Source organism: Taudactylus pleione, unplaced genomic scaffold, assembly GCF_031769625.1.
Source record: "Taudactylus pleione unplaced genomic scaffold, aTauple2 ptg000170l, whole genome shotgun sequence".
In the NCBI taxonomy this organism is placed as follows: Eukaryota; Metazoa; Chordata; class Amphibia; order Anura; family Myobatrachidae; genus Taudactylus; species Taudactylus pleione.
Window position 1 is genome coordinate 9,166,590 of NW_028284572.1, and position 18,403 is coordinate 9,184,992.

At 40.6% G+C, this 18,403-nt stretch overlaps 1 protein-coding gene across 1 annotated transcript in view; it reads right to left on the reverse strand.

Moving 5' to 3' along the window:
* LOC148521326 (uncharacterized) overlaps positions 1 to 18,403 on the reverse strand; it is a 168,457-nt gene that overhangs the window by 95,320 nt on the left and 54,734 nt on the right. Inside the window, exons 10-13 of the mRNA XM_088475367.1 lie at positions 13,892 to 14,088; positions 3,539 to 3,597; positions 2,440 to 2,546; positions 1,399 to 1,504 (exon numbers count right to left, since the gene is read on the reverse strand). Of these exons, the coding sequence (XP_088331493.1) occupies positions 1,399 to 1,504; positions 2,440 to 2,546; positions 3,539 to 3,597; positions 13,892 to 14,088 (469 nt within the window). The remainder of the gene's footprint in view (positions 1 to 1,398; positions 1,505 to 2,439; positions 2,547 to 3,538; positions 3,598 to 13,891; positions 14,089 to 18,403) is intronic.

Below are 18,403 nucleotides of genomic sequence, written 5' to 3' on the forward strand. Positions count from 1 at the left end.
CCCCCAGGGCTCTGTTGGGGCCAAATCATCACTTCCAGGAATCCTTGTTCTTCTTTACGTTGACTATAGTTCTTAATGACATTGGCTGTATGTATGAGGTCAAAAGCGGTACAATAATGAGTGTCTGCAGGTAACAGTGAAGCATGGTGGAGGTTCCTTGCAACTTTGGAGCTGCATTTCAGCAAATGGAATTGGGGGCTGGTCATGATTAATGGTGTCCTAATTTCCGAGAAATACAGGCAAGTACCTGTACTTATCCATCATGCAATACCATCAGGGAGGCATCTGATTGGCTCCAAATTTATTCTGCAGCAGGAAAACGACCCCAAACATACAGCCAATGTCATTAAGAACCATCATCAGCGTAAAGAAGAACAAAGAGTCCTTGAAGTGACGATATGGTCCCGACAGAGCCCTGATCTCATCATCATTGAGTCTGTCTTGGATTACCTGAAGAGACAGAAGGATTTGTGCAAGCTTACATACACAGAAGATCTGTGATTAGTTCTCAAAGAAGTTTGGAACAATCTCCCTGCCGAGTTCCTTCAAAAACTGTGTGCAAGTGTACCTAGAGAATTGAAGAACTGTTGCTGTTTTGAAGGCAAAGGGTGGTCACACCAAATATTGATTTGATTTAGATTTCTCTTGTGTTCATTCACTTTGCATTTTGTTAATTGATAAATATAAACTAATAACTCTTCTATTTTTGAAAGCATTCTTACTTAGCAGCATTTTTTCCACACCTGCGTAAAACTTTTGCACAGTACTGTATTTAAGTTACTTAATTTTTGAAGACATCATTTTCTAAGGTTTTTTTTGTTTTATTTTAAAAAAAATATATTAATATATTATTTTCATTTTCATCTATAACTTTGATAAACTAGATAAACTTGATGTGTCACCACTAGCGCTGACCAGCTTTGCCAATCCTATAGAAAGCTCTACTAACTAGTTCAGATTTAATTTTTAAGAAAAAAAATACAAAGACAAATATGGTACACAAACACTTAAATATTGCAGCTGCAAATAGGAGGAGCCTACAGGCAAACTAGTTAAATAACATAACACCAAACCACAAACCTACAGAACACTAGAGCATAACTGACTTAAGTTCCTATTTATTGTACTACTTTATTCTTTAATTTCTTAATACATTTTGTGCTTTTACTGTTGGGAGCAGGATGAATATTTTAAAAGTCGACTTGTCTATAAGGATATAGGGCTAAACCTTATTTACAAATACGACTTGCTCTGCTGTACCTTTTTATATTTTTAAATGGGAGCAGGCAAATTTTTGTTTATCAAAATATGTAAAAAATTATCTACTAGTAGTATTAAAAGTATAATATATGCTATATGCAAATTAAGCTGCATATTAACAAATATAGATATTCTTACATCTTTGCCTCTAGCATGTGGTCCATATGAGTCTTCAGCACCGATAATCTGCAGATGTACTGCACTGTAGTCTTCCAAACTCAGCTGTGTAAACATATCTCTGGTTCTAGAAAAAAGTAATACAGAAGAGTGACATTTCCTAAAGGTAACTTCTTAGCAATGTACACATTAGCTCCACAGTCCACTATGCAGGTCCCTTCATATGGAATCAGTATGTAATGCCGGCTGTCAGGATGCCTCCTGTCAAAATACAGACAGCAGCATCCCGATGGTTGGTATCCCGACAGGGTTTGAGTAAGTATACTTACCCTCCCCCTTCTCCCCCTAACCCTCCCTTCTTGTAGCCTAACCCTAACCCTCCCCACACCACACCCTAACCCACCCTGCTATGCTGCCTAAACCTAACACCCCCCCCCCCGTAGCTAACTGCTAACTAAAGGCACCATGGATTTACCTAGTTTGGGCTGGCATACTTCTTGATTCCTTGCGTCGGGATTAAGATAGGCATAGGTATTTCGATGCCCATCTTAAATCCCGCGTCGGACTTTCAGGGTCGGGATTCAGACCAGCGGCATGCCATCCGCCGGTCTGATAACTACATCCACCGTAAGGTATTTCTTGCACAGTCACTAAACATTAGTCGGGCATGATTATGATGATACATTGAAAATCAATAATGATTTGTTCAAACAACTGAGTTTCACAATTGTGCATACACCCTTCAAAGGGCTCATAAAAATATATATTTAAAATTTCTAAATATTATATTAAAATTGTATTAAAAAAAATATATATACACATATACAGTACATATATACTGTATATATATTGTGCAACACACACCCTGCACCCAACTAAATAGTCTAACGTAACGAGGAAAGGATTGCAAGAGGCAATGTGGTTAGACATTGGTAATTTATAGATCATACACATTTTAAGCATTGTAACGTTAATGCATCATAACTAGTAAAAACATAAGCCCCAAGCATTACTAGAAATTATACAGCAATGTTCTACCAGGATGAAGTGTAATATGATTACCTCTTCAGAATGCTTTCAGCTGTACGTCTTCCTTTTTCTGCTGATCTCGGCCCTCCCACAACACACACAGCAGTGGCCCTGTACCCATCGAGATATGTGGCACACACCTGCTCACAGATGATTTTATTACAATAATTACAAATAAATAAATATGTATCTAATTTTTTTTGCCAATCTACTGTATGTAAATGACTTAACTGTGGTCAACACACCCAATATTGAATTTCTATATTTATAGAGAAACGATAAAACCAGCATGGACTGTTCTTTGTCCTAGCGTGTAAGAATGAATGTGTGGTTAATTCGATTCTGCCAGGAATGGTCAGGCACCGGTCTTCTGAATATCTGCACAGAATGTCAGTAATGACTACCTACGCTCCTGAACCACACAGGCCTTTGTTATAGACATGAAGAAAAATTTACAATGTACCAATAATAATGGAATCGGATTGAAATTTCGGCGTCTCAAGAGCTGCCGTATCAAATCCCGACAGTGACAGGCTGACAGGTGAAGATCCCGACGCCCAGTGGTAAGTATGCTAACCCTCCCCTCTCCCCCCTAACCCTCCCTTAGGGGAGCCTAACCCTAACCTCTCCCCCTAGCGCCTAACCCTAACCTCCCCACCATGGGTGCCTAAACCTAACCCCCCCTCCCCGCACCCTAAACCTAACCCTCCCGGGGGGTTCCTAACCCTAACCACCCCCCCTAGTGCCTAACCCTAGCCCCCCTTCCCATAGCCTAACCCTAACCTTCCCCAGGGGGGCTGCCTAACCCTAAGTCCCCCCCCCGGGGGTCCCTAAACCTAGGTTGTGTGTACACTTACCCAGCAGAAAGGACGATTGGTCCGGCGTCAGGATTAACATAGGCATCTGTATTTCAACACCTATGTTAAATCCCTTGCCGGGATTACGCTGTCAGGATTGAGAACAGTGGCCGCACCATAACTACATCCCATAATAATAAGCCACTGAGAGGAACTTATCCACTTGTCACATACAAAATGAAGAAATTGTACCAATCAGTGAATGCTATGTATGACACTCAAAAACAGAGTACATTTTAATATCCATGTACAAAAGAGTGTGACAGGGAACACACCTTATAAGATGAAGAAGGTGCCACTCCTCGAGCACCCTGGACCTCGACTGCTTCATCATCTAAACATCAAAAAAGGCTTAAACTCAGTTATATCAATTGTTAGAGCTATAGGCTTGGGACAAGGAAATGAATATGGACTTTCCTATTAACATAAAGAGCTTAATGAAATTGGATTTATTTTCATGACTTACAATGAGACCTTGAACTTATATCATTCCACAAAATATTGCACACACACACACAATATATATATATATATATATATATATATATATAGTATATATACACATGTATCCCACGTAGTATAAGCCGTGGTGACATGTCAAAACATTTACTAAAATTGGAAGCTAAGTGATGGATTTTTAAATTGGAAACTATGTCACCGAAATGATTAAACAAAACAGTTAAGCTTACAATGTTTCTTATGAGCCTCGCAATAATGTATTTTTTTTTTTTTTTTTATTTCCGACATTAACCCCGATCTTTAGTGAGCACTAATAAGGATTACAGTATTTGGTGCATTTTGATACTCTTATTCATAGAAATACTGTGGAATTAAGTAATTTTATCTGGCTTTTGCTCCAGACTAATGGTTTACCTGAGTGGTTACTTGCACTAAATGATAGCATATTCTTTCCCTTTAAATTATATATCATCCGTTTATGATTGGGATTTTCAGATAACTTTATTATGGATAAAAATGTGTTACTGTATAAATTTGGTATGAGGTCGGAACGTAATGTATCCATGCTAATTATAATGCATTTTGTCTATTTTTTTAAAAAGTTTGATTTTTATGTTTAAATGATTATTAGTGGTGGTTTATCATGCAATTATTGACGTCAATCTGCCCGCGACGGGGACAGAGGATTGGCGCCATATATCACACCGGGTGTCATATATTGTAACCTGATGAAAGAACGAAAAATATAGTTCTGAAACTTCATTGACAAATACGGCTTGGTGTATTTATTACAAGATGTCCTTGAGTGCCGCCATGTTGCTGCTATACATATATATATATATTTTTTTTTTAATCAGTTATATGTATATATATATACTGTATATAAATATTCATTATTTATCATACCAGCTAAAGAAGCACTACAAGCATGATGAAAAATATAGCAAACATTATAACGAAAAAGACACAGTGTAAATAATAACTTGGTAACTAGCATCCCATTAGTAAATACAGCTTGAACTTATTTTCTTTTTACAGAAAATTAAATAGATATGCCAGTACCCAATGCTGCCATAACCATAGTATTACTATTCACAGCCACACCCGAAGTTATGGAGAGTGGCCAGCAGCACTGGAGAGGCTAGCTGAATGATCCCTGCTGTACAGTATTGGTAATTTATGATGAGTGAGTGCATCAAACACATTTACCAATATGCCATATAGTACTACGAGAGAAACAGATGCACAGCAGTGAATGCAAATTCACATTTCACTGCAAGTGCTTTGTCAATGTTCAAAATACTTGTAGCAAAACACATGTGGGCATCCACTGTTTTACATCCATTGATCTGTCATTGATCAGTAGAACTAATTTTACAAAGAGAGTAGTGGCATCTAATATTGTGATGTATATTTTATATTGTAGACATTGATCACAAAATCTCTTTGTAAACAATATTTGCAGTTTTACCTTCAGGGTTTAACACAAAAAGATGCCTGGGGCTTCTAACTCGTGAGCAAGCCACATAAATCTGCCCATGCGAAAAGCAGCTGGTCCCGAGATATACGCGTGCAGCCCTGAGCATTTGTCCCAATGACTTACTGATTGTCATAGAGAAGCAGCCACTTACAGGAAACTGCAGGCGCTTAAATTGAAAAGGAAAATTGTTGGGGATAAGGGGTATATTTGGTATAAACACAGTCTCACCTGCACCAGATCCCATTAGAATCTATGCCTCTATTAGGTTCCTCTGTCGAGCAGTAACTTTAAGTTGGGTTCCATTGCATAACTTGGGCGGAGTCAAGTTCCGCAGAAGCATGATCGTAACACCACTATCTTGTAGATGCCAAATCCATTGCTACTAACCTACAGTAACATTGAAAGGTTGCAAGTAACATGAGCAGCGATTATGATATGTATTTGACTTGGTGCGCCATCTACTGGATTGACATGTATACTGTATACTGCAACTTCATGAGTCAAGATAAGCTGCCTGATTAGTGCTTTATACAGTCGGATTTTCCTGCGAAACAGATCTTGAGAGAGAGAGATATATATATATATATATATATATATTTATACAGTATATGCATTCATATATAACCGTTTGTGTTCGGGGTGTGCAATATATGTATATATACACTCAACTCCAGTAACACATTAATTCTTCACCTATACTGTAATGCATCCCCTTCCTCACTGTTATAGTAAGACATTGCTCTCCCTCACCTGTGTACTAACACATTTTCCTCCCTCGCCCATGTTGTAACACATTCAACATTCCCCTCCCTCACCTGTGTAGAAATGCAATCCCTTCTTCATCGCTGTAGTAACACATTCCCCTCCCTTGCCCGTGTTGTAACACATTCGCTTTCCTCACCCCGTACTAACACATTTGACATATCCCTCCCTTACCTGTGTAGTAACACTTTCCCCTCCCTCACCTGTGTAGTAACACATTCCTGTCCCATACCTGTGTAGTAACAAATTCCCTTCCCTCACCTCTATAATAACACATTATTGTACACTAGTCACTAATTTGTGCACCAGTTTATACATATACTGTACTTTATATATCAAATAGGCTGAAAGGACGCCTGATTACATGTCCAGCCATCTAGAATGCTCAATTAACAAACCTGGTAAAAATCTATGGTGACGGGCTACTCTCCAGTATCTGATATTAATCCAAAGGAGAGCTGGTGTGTGGTTATGTGTGCAGAGAGAATCTCAAGGGATTATTACTGAGGCAATTGCAACATTAGTAGCTATATGGATACAATTTAACCACTATCCAGAACTATCCACATTAATAGCTACCTCAGTCAGCTCAGTCACAGCTCTTTTGTACGGGACATACATTTCCAGTGTTTACTATTTACAATCCTTAGAGATCCTGATCAACTCTCTGTGTTGGTTGTAGTTTTTATCGTTGGTTATTTACATCCATTTTCTAAAGGAATATGTATTCCTATTGTACTATTGGTTAGGTTTTCTATGACAATAGATGCATGCATTTTATATATTTTATATTTCTTATGTTTACCATTGTATAGTTCTTATTATGCAATCTATGTATGATCTTAACAAATTATTTTTCTGGTAATAATTTGTGTTTACTAATGTCTCAGCACAAATATTAGAGCGCAGTAATTCAATGTTTTGTCTATATAAGTGACTACCTATTTTACAAATAGACCTGTGAACTTCAAAATAATCCTATGTATCTATACACAAGCCACTGATATTACTATGTTTATTTGATCACAATAGCACTGTCATTACTATTACAGTATACACAGACTATCTTTCCATCTGCGGATAGAGGGTCTGAAATTCTGCAGTTTATGATATAAACATCATCTGTAACCAAACTGGAAATATATTAAGTTTAAGTTTAGTATTGCTGTCATCTCCAACTATTTGAATTCATATATACTGGTTCTCCATGCTAATGATACAAGAGTAGCCACATTTTGCTATACACACCAGTACAGTTTGTTTGCTGCAATTATAATAAGTTGCCAAATTCTGCAGTTTAGTTTGTGAAGAAAGAGATTAATAAACCTACTTGACAGCACATTATATTACTGTCATCATTAACAGCAAACACTAATGAAACAAGGAATATCTCTGTACACAACATGGTTTATTTTTGCATGCTGATAGCTGCTAAAAATGATTCTACAGTATGTGAGATATAAAGTCCATGATGACATACAATGCATGTGGTCATGCCCTGCGACATTGATAGAGATCAAAACTTTTCATATTTGACTCCTGTCTTTCTAAAGAAATCAAAACTGGTCCTACTAGACCAGTATTAAGTCAGCAATATTAGTGGCAATCTTAAGCTGGGTACACACTAGACGATATTTTGGATGATTTGAAGATTTCCGACGGATCGGAACAACAAATTGTTCAAATAGTCTTGTATTTACGTACTATCACGTGCTCCCATGAGTTGTTCGTTGCATCTTTTGGTCGGCCCTACATGCTACTCAATCAGATGATGTCGTTAACGATTTTTACCACATCGTGCAGTGTGTACGCTCTACCGGATGACCAGGCGATATGTTAGCATTATATAGTTAACGATCTAACCACCAAACAATGCATGATATATCGTTCCATCATTTGTACGATTGCACAGTGTGTATGCACCATATCGTTTGTCCAGGAGTTAAAGGGAAATTGTTGACGATATCACATCATTTGCACATCGTCTAATGCGTACCCAGCTTTACACTATAGTCTCATTGGAATATCTGACATTGTATCCTTATTAGACTTCATGACACCCAGGTCATAACTTATTGATCAGCATACTTACCTGTACACATATACCAGCACACATTTGTTGAACTCGAAATTAGGCTTACTATACAACGTACACTTCTCCTCACTTTCATTACTTTGCGGTCTATTATGTACTAAGCTTTGGAGAGTGATGAAGTGGACGGAGATAAAGTATCAACCAATCAGCTCCTGTCACTGTACAGGCTGTGTTTGAAAAATGACAGTTAGGAGCTGATTGGTTGGTACTTTATCTCTCTCCAAGGCTTAGTACATCGATTGTTTTAGGAACCCTAGAACTATTCTACAGTGGTTTTTCTTAACCCCAATAGTACTAGTAAATAATAATGCAATATACAGAGACAAGGAATCCAAGGCAGGAGTGTTTGTGTTGGCTTGCATGCATAGTGGTTGTTACATAGAGATGAATTTAATATGAAACCATAAAGCATGCACAGTTTATAGTTTTTAATACAATCATTCTAATTTTTCACTACACTTTACTACATTTCCTGGTTTCTTTTACATTAGGAAATAATTTTTTAAATTGCAATAATAAATATTATTGTTTATTATTTAATTTGCCTCTCATCAGTGCACCAACTGTAGACAACTTTCTCCTTTCCTTTCAATTTAAGTACTACAAATCATTCTTGCAAACAATTTATTAATAAACAACATTGTGTTATTATAAGGAACCAATCAGATTCTGTCATTTTTCTAGTGCAGTGACTTGATTTTTAAGATCAAGCTAGAAGATGCCTGCATACTACTTGGGAGACCCATATTGGGGCAGTGAAAGGCACTGATCGCACAGCTGACCAGGGTCACAGACTAACATGAGGTTGACCTGCTTAAGTGATTATGTCTCTTGACAATATCTGTTCACAGCATTATTCTCAGGTAATGAAGGGTCACTTGTATTTCATGACCTAGTTTTACTACACTGCTCTTTTATGGGCCAGAAGTGTTATTTCTATTGAGTGCTTGCCTTGTTCTCTTCTGTTTTCAGAGGATAGTAATTATGGATGACATTTGGGGGAAAGTATAAGATTAAACACAGCCTGAAAGTTCATTTTTAGTTCATAGAGTGTTCAAGGGAAGAATGTACAGTAAAGATAACTTCAATTAATTATCTAAATAAGGAATGGCAAATGAAAAGATATTAATGTCCCAACTGCTTCTGTTGTAGTGTCAAAGCACTTGAGTCTATAAAGTGTAAGGAATCTAAGTCTTCTCCATCCGCTCTATGTCTTGTCCAGAGAACTTTTTAAAAGTTCATGAGAAAGTTCATTTAAAGTTCAACCATGTTATATTAGGGCTTTTTCAAGGTAAAGGTTCGTGGGGAGGTTAAAATACATACACAGTACCAATGAATTATACTTTGCAGCTATTTGTCAATAGAGCATACCTCATTACTCTTTGGTAGGTAAACATTTACATTGTGTATCTGCCTGAAATTCTCAAACTGGTACACAGCCTGTCCACATTGATATGGTAATACATAATTCACTGCATGCTTTTTTTCTACTTTGTAAACAATATCTTTAAATGGATTTGAGTTTGTAATACATAAATGCAACATCATAAAATATATCATGCAAACATTGCACAGACACATTGAGTCTCATTTAAAATGCATCCCAGCTATACATTTAATTATTCATAAATGTTCATATACATCCTCCTAGGGAATAAGAAAGTGTGCCCCCGCCATACTGCTGCCACAAATATGGCATGTGCAAATGTTTACATCATTACAACTCAAAAAGAAACTGTGGCACTAATAACTTCATGTATGGTCCTGTGTGCTACCTTTGGTTTCTTTAACTTCAACTTCTAAATTTTTTCTCCAAAACTACTATTTATTTGAGCCTCTATTAGGTCTTCAATAATAAATGAGCGATATGGTACACTTGAAGTGTCTTTATTACATACTAGCTGGGATACCCGGTGTTGTCTGGGTTGAAGTCTGAACCCTGAAGTACACTTGCAGCCTTATTTGTTTACATTGTCCTCGTCTTTAACCCCATTCCATTGATCCTGAATAGGACTCCACAGTTTACTATCATGTATGCAAACAGTGGTGTAACTACTGTAAGTGCAAGGGGTGCAGCTGCTATGGTGCCTGAGTTGCCTCTGTGGCCTGCCACTGCCCCTGCACCTAGTCACGCAGACAAGGTGGGCCGGTATAGACAGGGCCTCTGAGGAGAGCCGATGTGTCAGCAGTGTTGATTTGGTGCCGGCCCGCCAGCTGATTAGAGCTGGCGCACCAGCTGGCGGACATGGAGAGACAGCGCCGCCCGTCGCGAGGCAATCGGAGCTCACGGACCCGCAGCCAATCAGAAGTGGTGGCTCTTGACTGGTTGCCGATCTGTGAGCTCCGATTGGCTCGCTACGGGCGGCGCTGTCTCTCCATTTCTGCCAGCTGGTGCCGACACTGTCTGTCCATGTCTGCTGCTGCCTGCCCATGCACCAGCTGTAATTAGCTGGAGGCCCAGCACCAAATCCACACCTGCTGGCTACTGATGGCAGACAGGGGAAGGTGAGAGGCTGCTGGAGGGAGATGGGGAGGAGAACTGCTGGGGGAGGGGGCATAATGTGTAAGGGGCATTAATGTGTGGTATGATGTTATAAGGGGCATAATGTGTAAGAGGTACTACTATTGTGTGGAATTAAGTGTTATACGGGGTTCTACTACTATGTGGAATAATCTGTAAAGGGCATTACTGTGTGGTATCATGTGTAAGGAGCATTACTATGTAGCATAATGTATAAGGGACACTACTACTGCATGGAATAAGCTGTATAAGGAATACTACTGTGTGGCATAACCTAAATGCGCTGTGTGGTATAACATGAATGGGCTCTGTGTGGGGCAAATGCATGTGATTTTTTTACCTCTGGGGCGGACCTTTTGAGATCTTGCTATGTGGCCCCCAAAGTTCTAGTTACACCCTTGCATGCAAACACAGAGGGCTGATTAATATATATACGGTCACTTTAAAAAGGACTAACTCTGGATTTAATATGAACTTGCATGAGTCATAAAGTTTGCTCAGCCTGTGAGATTACAAGGATACATTTGAAGCTTTCACACAGTTTTTTGGCAGACTAAAAAATTTCCTCTGGATCCAGCCCCAGAACCTGTGTAATGTAAGAGTGTCCCTATTTTCAGGGATTGTGTGGCCCTGGCGAGGTTCAAACCTAGGCAAAAACCTAATACTGGTCAAACTACACCGCCATGCCAAATTTGGTGGAGCTAGGTCCAAAACTCTGGCCATACATAAAGGACAAACAAACAGACAGACAGGCTTTCTTGCTTATTATATAGATGTCGCCATCAAACATCTGAATGTCTCGAATTCATTGATAGTGAGCCAAAAAAAGAGATTGCTAAAGGTGTAAAAGGTATCCCAATAAAATTATCAGAAAACTATAATCTCTCCCACTGCAAAGCAACTCTAAAAACCAAGTATTTTTTCTTCGGTGTGTATGGGTGTAAATTCTGTGGCTACACACTTGTCCCAGGTGCACACAATAACTGTGCTCTCTAGCACTTTGAAGAACAAGACAATCAGCACACATGATTTATGAAGAGTTTGGGAAATTGTGTATACTGACATGTTATTCGCTATGGAGATCACAGATATCCATTTCAACTACACAGCTTACCAAAGGTAAGAAATAATTGCTCAGGTATCCCTGAACTTAAAATGGTCAGAAAGTACTTCTTTATGTGCTGATTACCTTCTAACACTCTCACATCCAAAATTTCTCCTGTGTTGCTCCCCATCTCTGTAACTCGCTTCCCCACTCTATCAGAATGTCTATCAGCCTTGATGGATTCAGACGTACAGGTGTGTTCTCATACATCTAGCCTCCTTGCACGATAAACAGCCCTTCTAGTCGCGCCATGCAGTGACTCAGTAGCGCCAATCGTCTTTTCGTGTGACTTTTTACCTTCAAATGCATCTTATGTGCACAGCGATGTGAATAGTTAGCACAAGCAGCTTCTGCTGATTAAACTGATATGCAGCATGCCTTTATTCTGTGAGCGATTATGGGTGTATGTCCATGCAAAACACTACGTTATGTGTCAGCGGCAGTAACTCTGTAACATAGCTTTTTGTATGCAGATACACCCACAGTTGCACACAAACACAGGCATGCTGCATATCATTTTAATCAGCAGAAGCTGCTTGTGCTAAATATTCACATTGCTGTGTGAATAAGAGCGTTTGAAGGTAAAACAGTTGCACGAAAAAGACGCTCAGAGCTACCGAGTCACACAGAGTTCCCGCGTTATGTGTAGCGCGACTTCTAGTGAATGTATGTGGACACATATGTAGCCTGAAAATGCACCTGTTCAGCAAACTCCAAAAGGCCCTCACTGTTAACTTATGCTACCTGTCGTCCCATCCTAACTTTTCCAAGTTCGAATTCCAGTTATAACCCCAAACCCGCTAAACCGTAAGCTGTCACAGGCAGGGCCCTCCACCCACTTGTCTTTTCCTTGTGCTATCTGTCACCAGTGCATTCCACTCACAGGCAGTGAATCTGATCCTTTCTGCCTGCCCTTCCAAGGCACTGAGTCATTTAGTGCTACTGTTTATTACAGCCACTTGGTTGTATCTTTATCTGGCCATATTATTTTTCCCTGTGTATTATTTGCTGAACCTTTTAATATTGTCTGTACATATCACTCTTGAAAGAAATCACCTGTCCACCCTTTTTTTTTTTTTTAACATATACAACCTGGGAAGCCACCCACTGTAGTAGCTGGAAGTTAATGATGTCAGAAGGAAAGGAAATGCATCAGATAAGTTAAGTACTGGTGCCTGGGTCAGAGCCGTAACTAGACTTTTTGGTGCCCTGTGCCAGAGAGAGCATTGGCACCCCCCCTCCCCCATCCATTTTTTAAATAGGGACAAAAGATAGTGCACCTGAAAAAGGGAAATGGCCTCATGGGGAAGGGCCAGGGAAGAGATAGGGGAGGCCAGGAGATGCTGGGGATGAAAGAAGAGGAAGGTACAAGTGAGAATTATAATAAACAGGAAAATTGACAGGCCCAAACAGCGCCCCCTGCCCTGTGCCATGGCACTGGTTGCACTACCCTAGTTACGGCCCTGGCCTGGGTTGTCTTGTCACAAAGCAACAACTTTATGACAAATCTCTAATGATAACACTCACCCCTGAAGCTACTAAGCTGTTGTATTGCGGGTGTGATGAATAAAGACTGACAGTAGGGCATGCAAGGAGAAAAAGAGATTGTTGTGCCAAGGCAGTATAGTGCATGGTGTATTCTGTAAGCCTTCATACCACATGTACTACCCACAGACTTTAACACTGAATACTATTTTAGGATTCATTACCCAAGTGAATGAATGTCAGGTTATCTTAGAAAGTACAGTAGTTATTAATTTATGCATATAATCAGTAGGTTACAGATAGTTTCCCACACTGTGTCCATCTGCAGACAAGAACCTTTTTGGGGATCTTTAACTTCTCTTAGACTGTGAACAATTATTTTATTAATAGGTGTGATGCACAGTTAAATGTACAGTATGCCTGTTTGCAGAGCGTTTCTTGCCTGTTCTTGCATTGCACATGCTCCAGTAGGGTACACACGCAGGTACAAGTGATGCAGTCATACACATTTCAATTGTATCTCCACTAGTGAAGAGACGTAACTGGGCAGTAGGCAAAGGTGAATGAGGGCATGTCTATACAACTGCAGCCTATGCACATACGCCTGATTTCCAATAGGCCCATATTGTGTCCTTCCCAAAAACTAGAAAATGACTCTTGTCAATGTGTTTTATAATGTCTAAACTAATTTAGGTAAATGAAGATGTTTTTGCACACATACCTTGAACTTCAGTAATAGAAACATGGGAGAAATCACAGGACACATCTGGAAGAATATAGTGCTCAGGATCGCCAATTTCATACACTAATTGTTCTGCAACAGTGCCAAAAGAGATAAGGCCTCCTGTGTCCCGTGGCTTTAATATGGAGAACTTCCCATCCGAGGTACATTCCACTATTGGAAAGCCAATATTGTGCCTGGTAATCAAATAATTAAACTTCAATATGATACATTTTAAGTGCAATACTGTGTGCATGCATAATAAAAAGTCTTAATGCTGTGATAAGGTGATCCAGACTGCGGATACATAGACAAATAGTGCTACTGTTTTTCCATGGAATAATTAAAGATCCAAGATGAGATTTAAGATCTTAGATTTGAAGTATTAAAAGATATGATACAAATAGACTGCAGCTTCACTCCAGTTAAAACTCGCAGATGCCAGTAACTAGGGGTGTGTGAGCGTTTCTGCTGCACAGAGCACAGGGCCCCGTGAGCAGCACTGTCACTGCCCTATGGTCCCTGCATCTGGCTAGCTGGGTGCCTGGAATGGCACCCTGCAGCCAGAGTCGCTGCTGGGGTGCCGGCCAAAGCGTCCCTTGGACACTCCAGACATGGACACTGCAGACTGTATAGCCCCCCGGAGCATTGTGAGGATGCTCCTGGCACTCCTGTTCTTCCGGGCGCTGGCGGCCTCACCCCTCTTGGCATGACGCCATAACATCACGTACTCAGGAGGGCGTGGCTGACCCAGGATGCCGTAACAAATGCGTTACCAAAATTGTGGAATTATTTAATAGCTGCACTCAGTCAATGCAATAGTACAAGATCAAGTAAATTTTGTTATCAATTCATATCCTAAGCTGGTCATACACAGACACAGTGGCGGCACCGGGTGACACCCAGTGCGGTAATTAGCCCCCCCACGTGTGCGGAGTCGTGTGCATCCGAAAAAGGTGTGTGGCCTCGCGGAAGTTAATTTTTTGTTCAATCTGAAATGGTGCTTCGCTGGAAGCCCCCATTGACATCACTCCAGGAGCGTGCCCAGCATTCCCGAAGATGCTGGGCTGCCCCCGGAGACTGTGCCAGCACTGCCAACTCCTCCCAAGAGACCAGAGCAAGGTGCTGCACGATAATGTCACAGGATAACACCAGGCTCCCTGTCACCATGGAGGAACCGGCATTTTGGTGTCACTCCTTGGAAAGGCTACACCTGGGTGCGATCCGTACCCCACCACATCCCCCTTGTGATACCTCTGCAGAGAGACAGGGAAAGAGTCAGCTGCCCAAAAGTTGAAGCAATCTTGATTCTCAGCCTGAAGGTGGCTGAATGACAGTCAGATGGATTGGACAGGTTTTGAAACCAAATTGAACTATCCAGACTCCTTTTTAGTCATTTTCAGACCCTGAACCGTCATCGTTCAGTCCCATACACTGAATGATAGTCATTAAATCTAGTTGGCTAGATTACATGATTTGCAAACATTGCTATTCTTTTGTCATAGCTTTGTGGCCTTTCACAGTGCAGTAACATTGTTGCACCAATGTATAAAACTAAAAGCAGGTCAGCGTTTGAAAAGTTCTATTACAATGATTACATATTGAAGTGATTGGAGCACTCAGGCAATTATATTTACACACTGTAATCTTCAGCACACAAGTACATAGAATGGAAACAATTTTCAATATGTGATTATTGTTTTCCATCAGAAGGTACCAGAAAAATGTTAGTATGGAACTGTAATTCACTATTGTTTCATTGTCAATTCAGGGACATGTAAGCGGGAGATGTAGTCAGTCTAAATGCCGACCACCGGCTTCCCGACTGTTAAATCCCGGCAAGGTACTAATGACAGGCATCGAAAACCCGACGCCTGTCACTAGACATACGCCGGGAGCCCCATGTCCAGCATACCAAACGAAGATAAGCCGGGCGCCCGGCGCGGACAGCCGGGGGAATTATGGTTAGGCACCCCTCCCCGGGAGGGTTAGGTTTAGGATAGGGGAAGGGGGGGTTAGGGTTAGGCACTACCCCGGGAGACTTAGGTTTAGGCTGCGGGGACAGGGTGGTTAGGTTTAGGCACTTGGGGGGAGGTTAGGGTTAGACATCCCTAAAGGAAGGTTAGGGGGGAAATAGGGCGGCGGTATTACATACTACACCCATAAGTGGTCTTCACCTTTGAATTTAGCCCCATATCTCCCATAGTACAACTCTAAAACAATATCCAGCTAATATTAATAATCTTTACAAATCTTATTCACAAGATCAATGATGTAAATATGCTTACAGGCACTAGTAGTAACAATGTGTGGTTTCCACAGACATTGTTGTAGATTATTCTTTTACAGGCACAGCCAAAAAATACCACAGAGAAAATTTAAGGGGCACAATTCCTAAAGCTGTCTGACTCCATTGTTCTACTCCACTGTATGCAATACACATATTTACTGTAGGAGAATATGGAGCTAAATTGTGCCACGATCCCTCACCATAAGAACCTATGTAATGAAAATGGCACACAAATAACCATCATTTACACTGGATAATTATCACTGACACAAAGCATGCCAACGATTATGTTCATGTCTTGAGGATAGTGTTTGAATGTATTGCAGGATGGAGCAATGACAATATGTATATTAATTGAGCTAAATGCATGAATAACATTCATTTTCTTATCTGTGGCTTCACTTCAGATACAACTCACACATAACTGATTTACACCCTTTACAAAAATAAAATAATAATTAAGTAGCAAATCACAGATATTAAGCTTAAACAAATATGACTTTAGTATTGGAGATATTTACTCAAATAATTGGTAAGACACCTACAAATACTGTTAACTTAAACAACATTGTGCAACCCAATAGAGAGCTATCCCTACAGATGAGAAAAATATATAGAATATGCAAGTACTCCATTGAGTAAAATTGTCTTACTAGAGTTTGACAGATCAGAGTGTTCCTTGGTGCATGTTGGCTAGGCATTGGAACTGCCTGATTTCTTCATCCAAGCCACTACTGAAACTTGGATTTTACCCTCTGACACCACTTCTCCTGCAATACTCTCCTCTGGGGGCCTCACTTTCTCTCACACCTCCCAGTCCAGCGGTCGCCATGGTGGTGGTGTTGGGGTCCTTCTACCCCCCGATTACTACTACCAACTCTGAACCATCCCTTACATTCTCTACATTTAAGGTTCATGCTGTCATTTACCATCCCCCTGGCCCTCCCTTCAAATTCCTTGAAAACTTTGCTTCTTGGCTCTTTCACTTTCTTTCCTCTGACCTTCCCTCCATTATCCTAGGTGAATTCAATATTCCAATTACTATCCCCACAGAATCCTCTGCCTCTAAACTCCATACCATCTGTAACCCCTCTTTGAGTAGGGTAAGTATTTACTTTAGTACCTCCACCCAAGCTAAATATGGTAGTAAAGTAAACTGTGGTGTGGGCCTGCTTGGAAAGACCCAAATATGTCTGCCAGATGTAATATTATTTAACTTAAAAATGATGTCTAATGTATATTACTTTCCTTACAGGTCTTTCATTTCACCATCGATCCTTAACCATCAGGTAAGTGACATAGAATTGAATAGATATACTTCAGGTAATAAATTGATGCGATAAGTCATTACATTAATATAAATATTCAGGATTTAGATGCGCTATATGCATAATATAACAGAACAGATCATTGAACAAAATGGTAGTTCCCTTTGACAATTTGAAGTGCTTCTAAATATCTTAACATGTGACGAATAATAAAATGCAGTATCACATCACATATAAACCAACACATCACTCTACCACCGTATATACTTGAGTATAAGCCGACCCGAATATAAGCAGAGGTACCTACTTTTACCCCAAAAAACTGGGAAAACTTATTGACTCGAGTATAAGCCTAGTGTGGGAAATGGCAGCAGCTGGTAGTGCCCCCAGTAGTAATTCCCCCTGGTTGTGCCCCCAGTAGTAATCCCTCCTGGTAGTGCACCCAGTGGTAATCCCCCCTTTCAGTGCCTCCAGTGGTAATCCCCCCTTTCAGTGCCTCCAGTAGTAATCCCCCCCTGGTAGTGCCCCCTGTAGTAATCCCCCCCTGGTAGTTCCCCCTGTAGTAATCCCCCCCTGGTAGTGCCCCCTGTAGTAATCCCCCTCTGGTAGTACCCCCAGTGGTAATCCCCCCTTTTAGTGCCCCCTGTAGTAATCCTCCCCTGGTAGTGCCCCCTGTAGTAATCCTCCCCTGGTAGTTCCCCCAGTGGTAATCCCCCCTTTTAGTGCCCCCTGTAGTAATCGCCCCCTGTTGTAATGGCCCCCTGGTAGTGCCCCCTGTAGTAATCGCCCCCTGTAATCCCCCCCCCCCAGTAGAGAGAGATGTGATAAGAATAAAAAAAAAAAATCACTTACTTGAAACTCCCGCTCCTGGTCCCGCCGCTGTCCGCTCCTCCGCCGCTTTGCATGGGAGAGACGTCGTCATGACGACGTGTCTCCCATTACCCACTGCGGGAG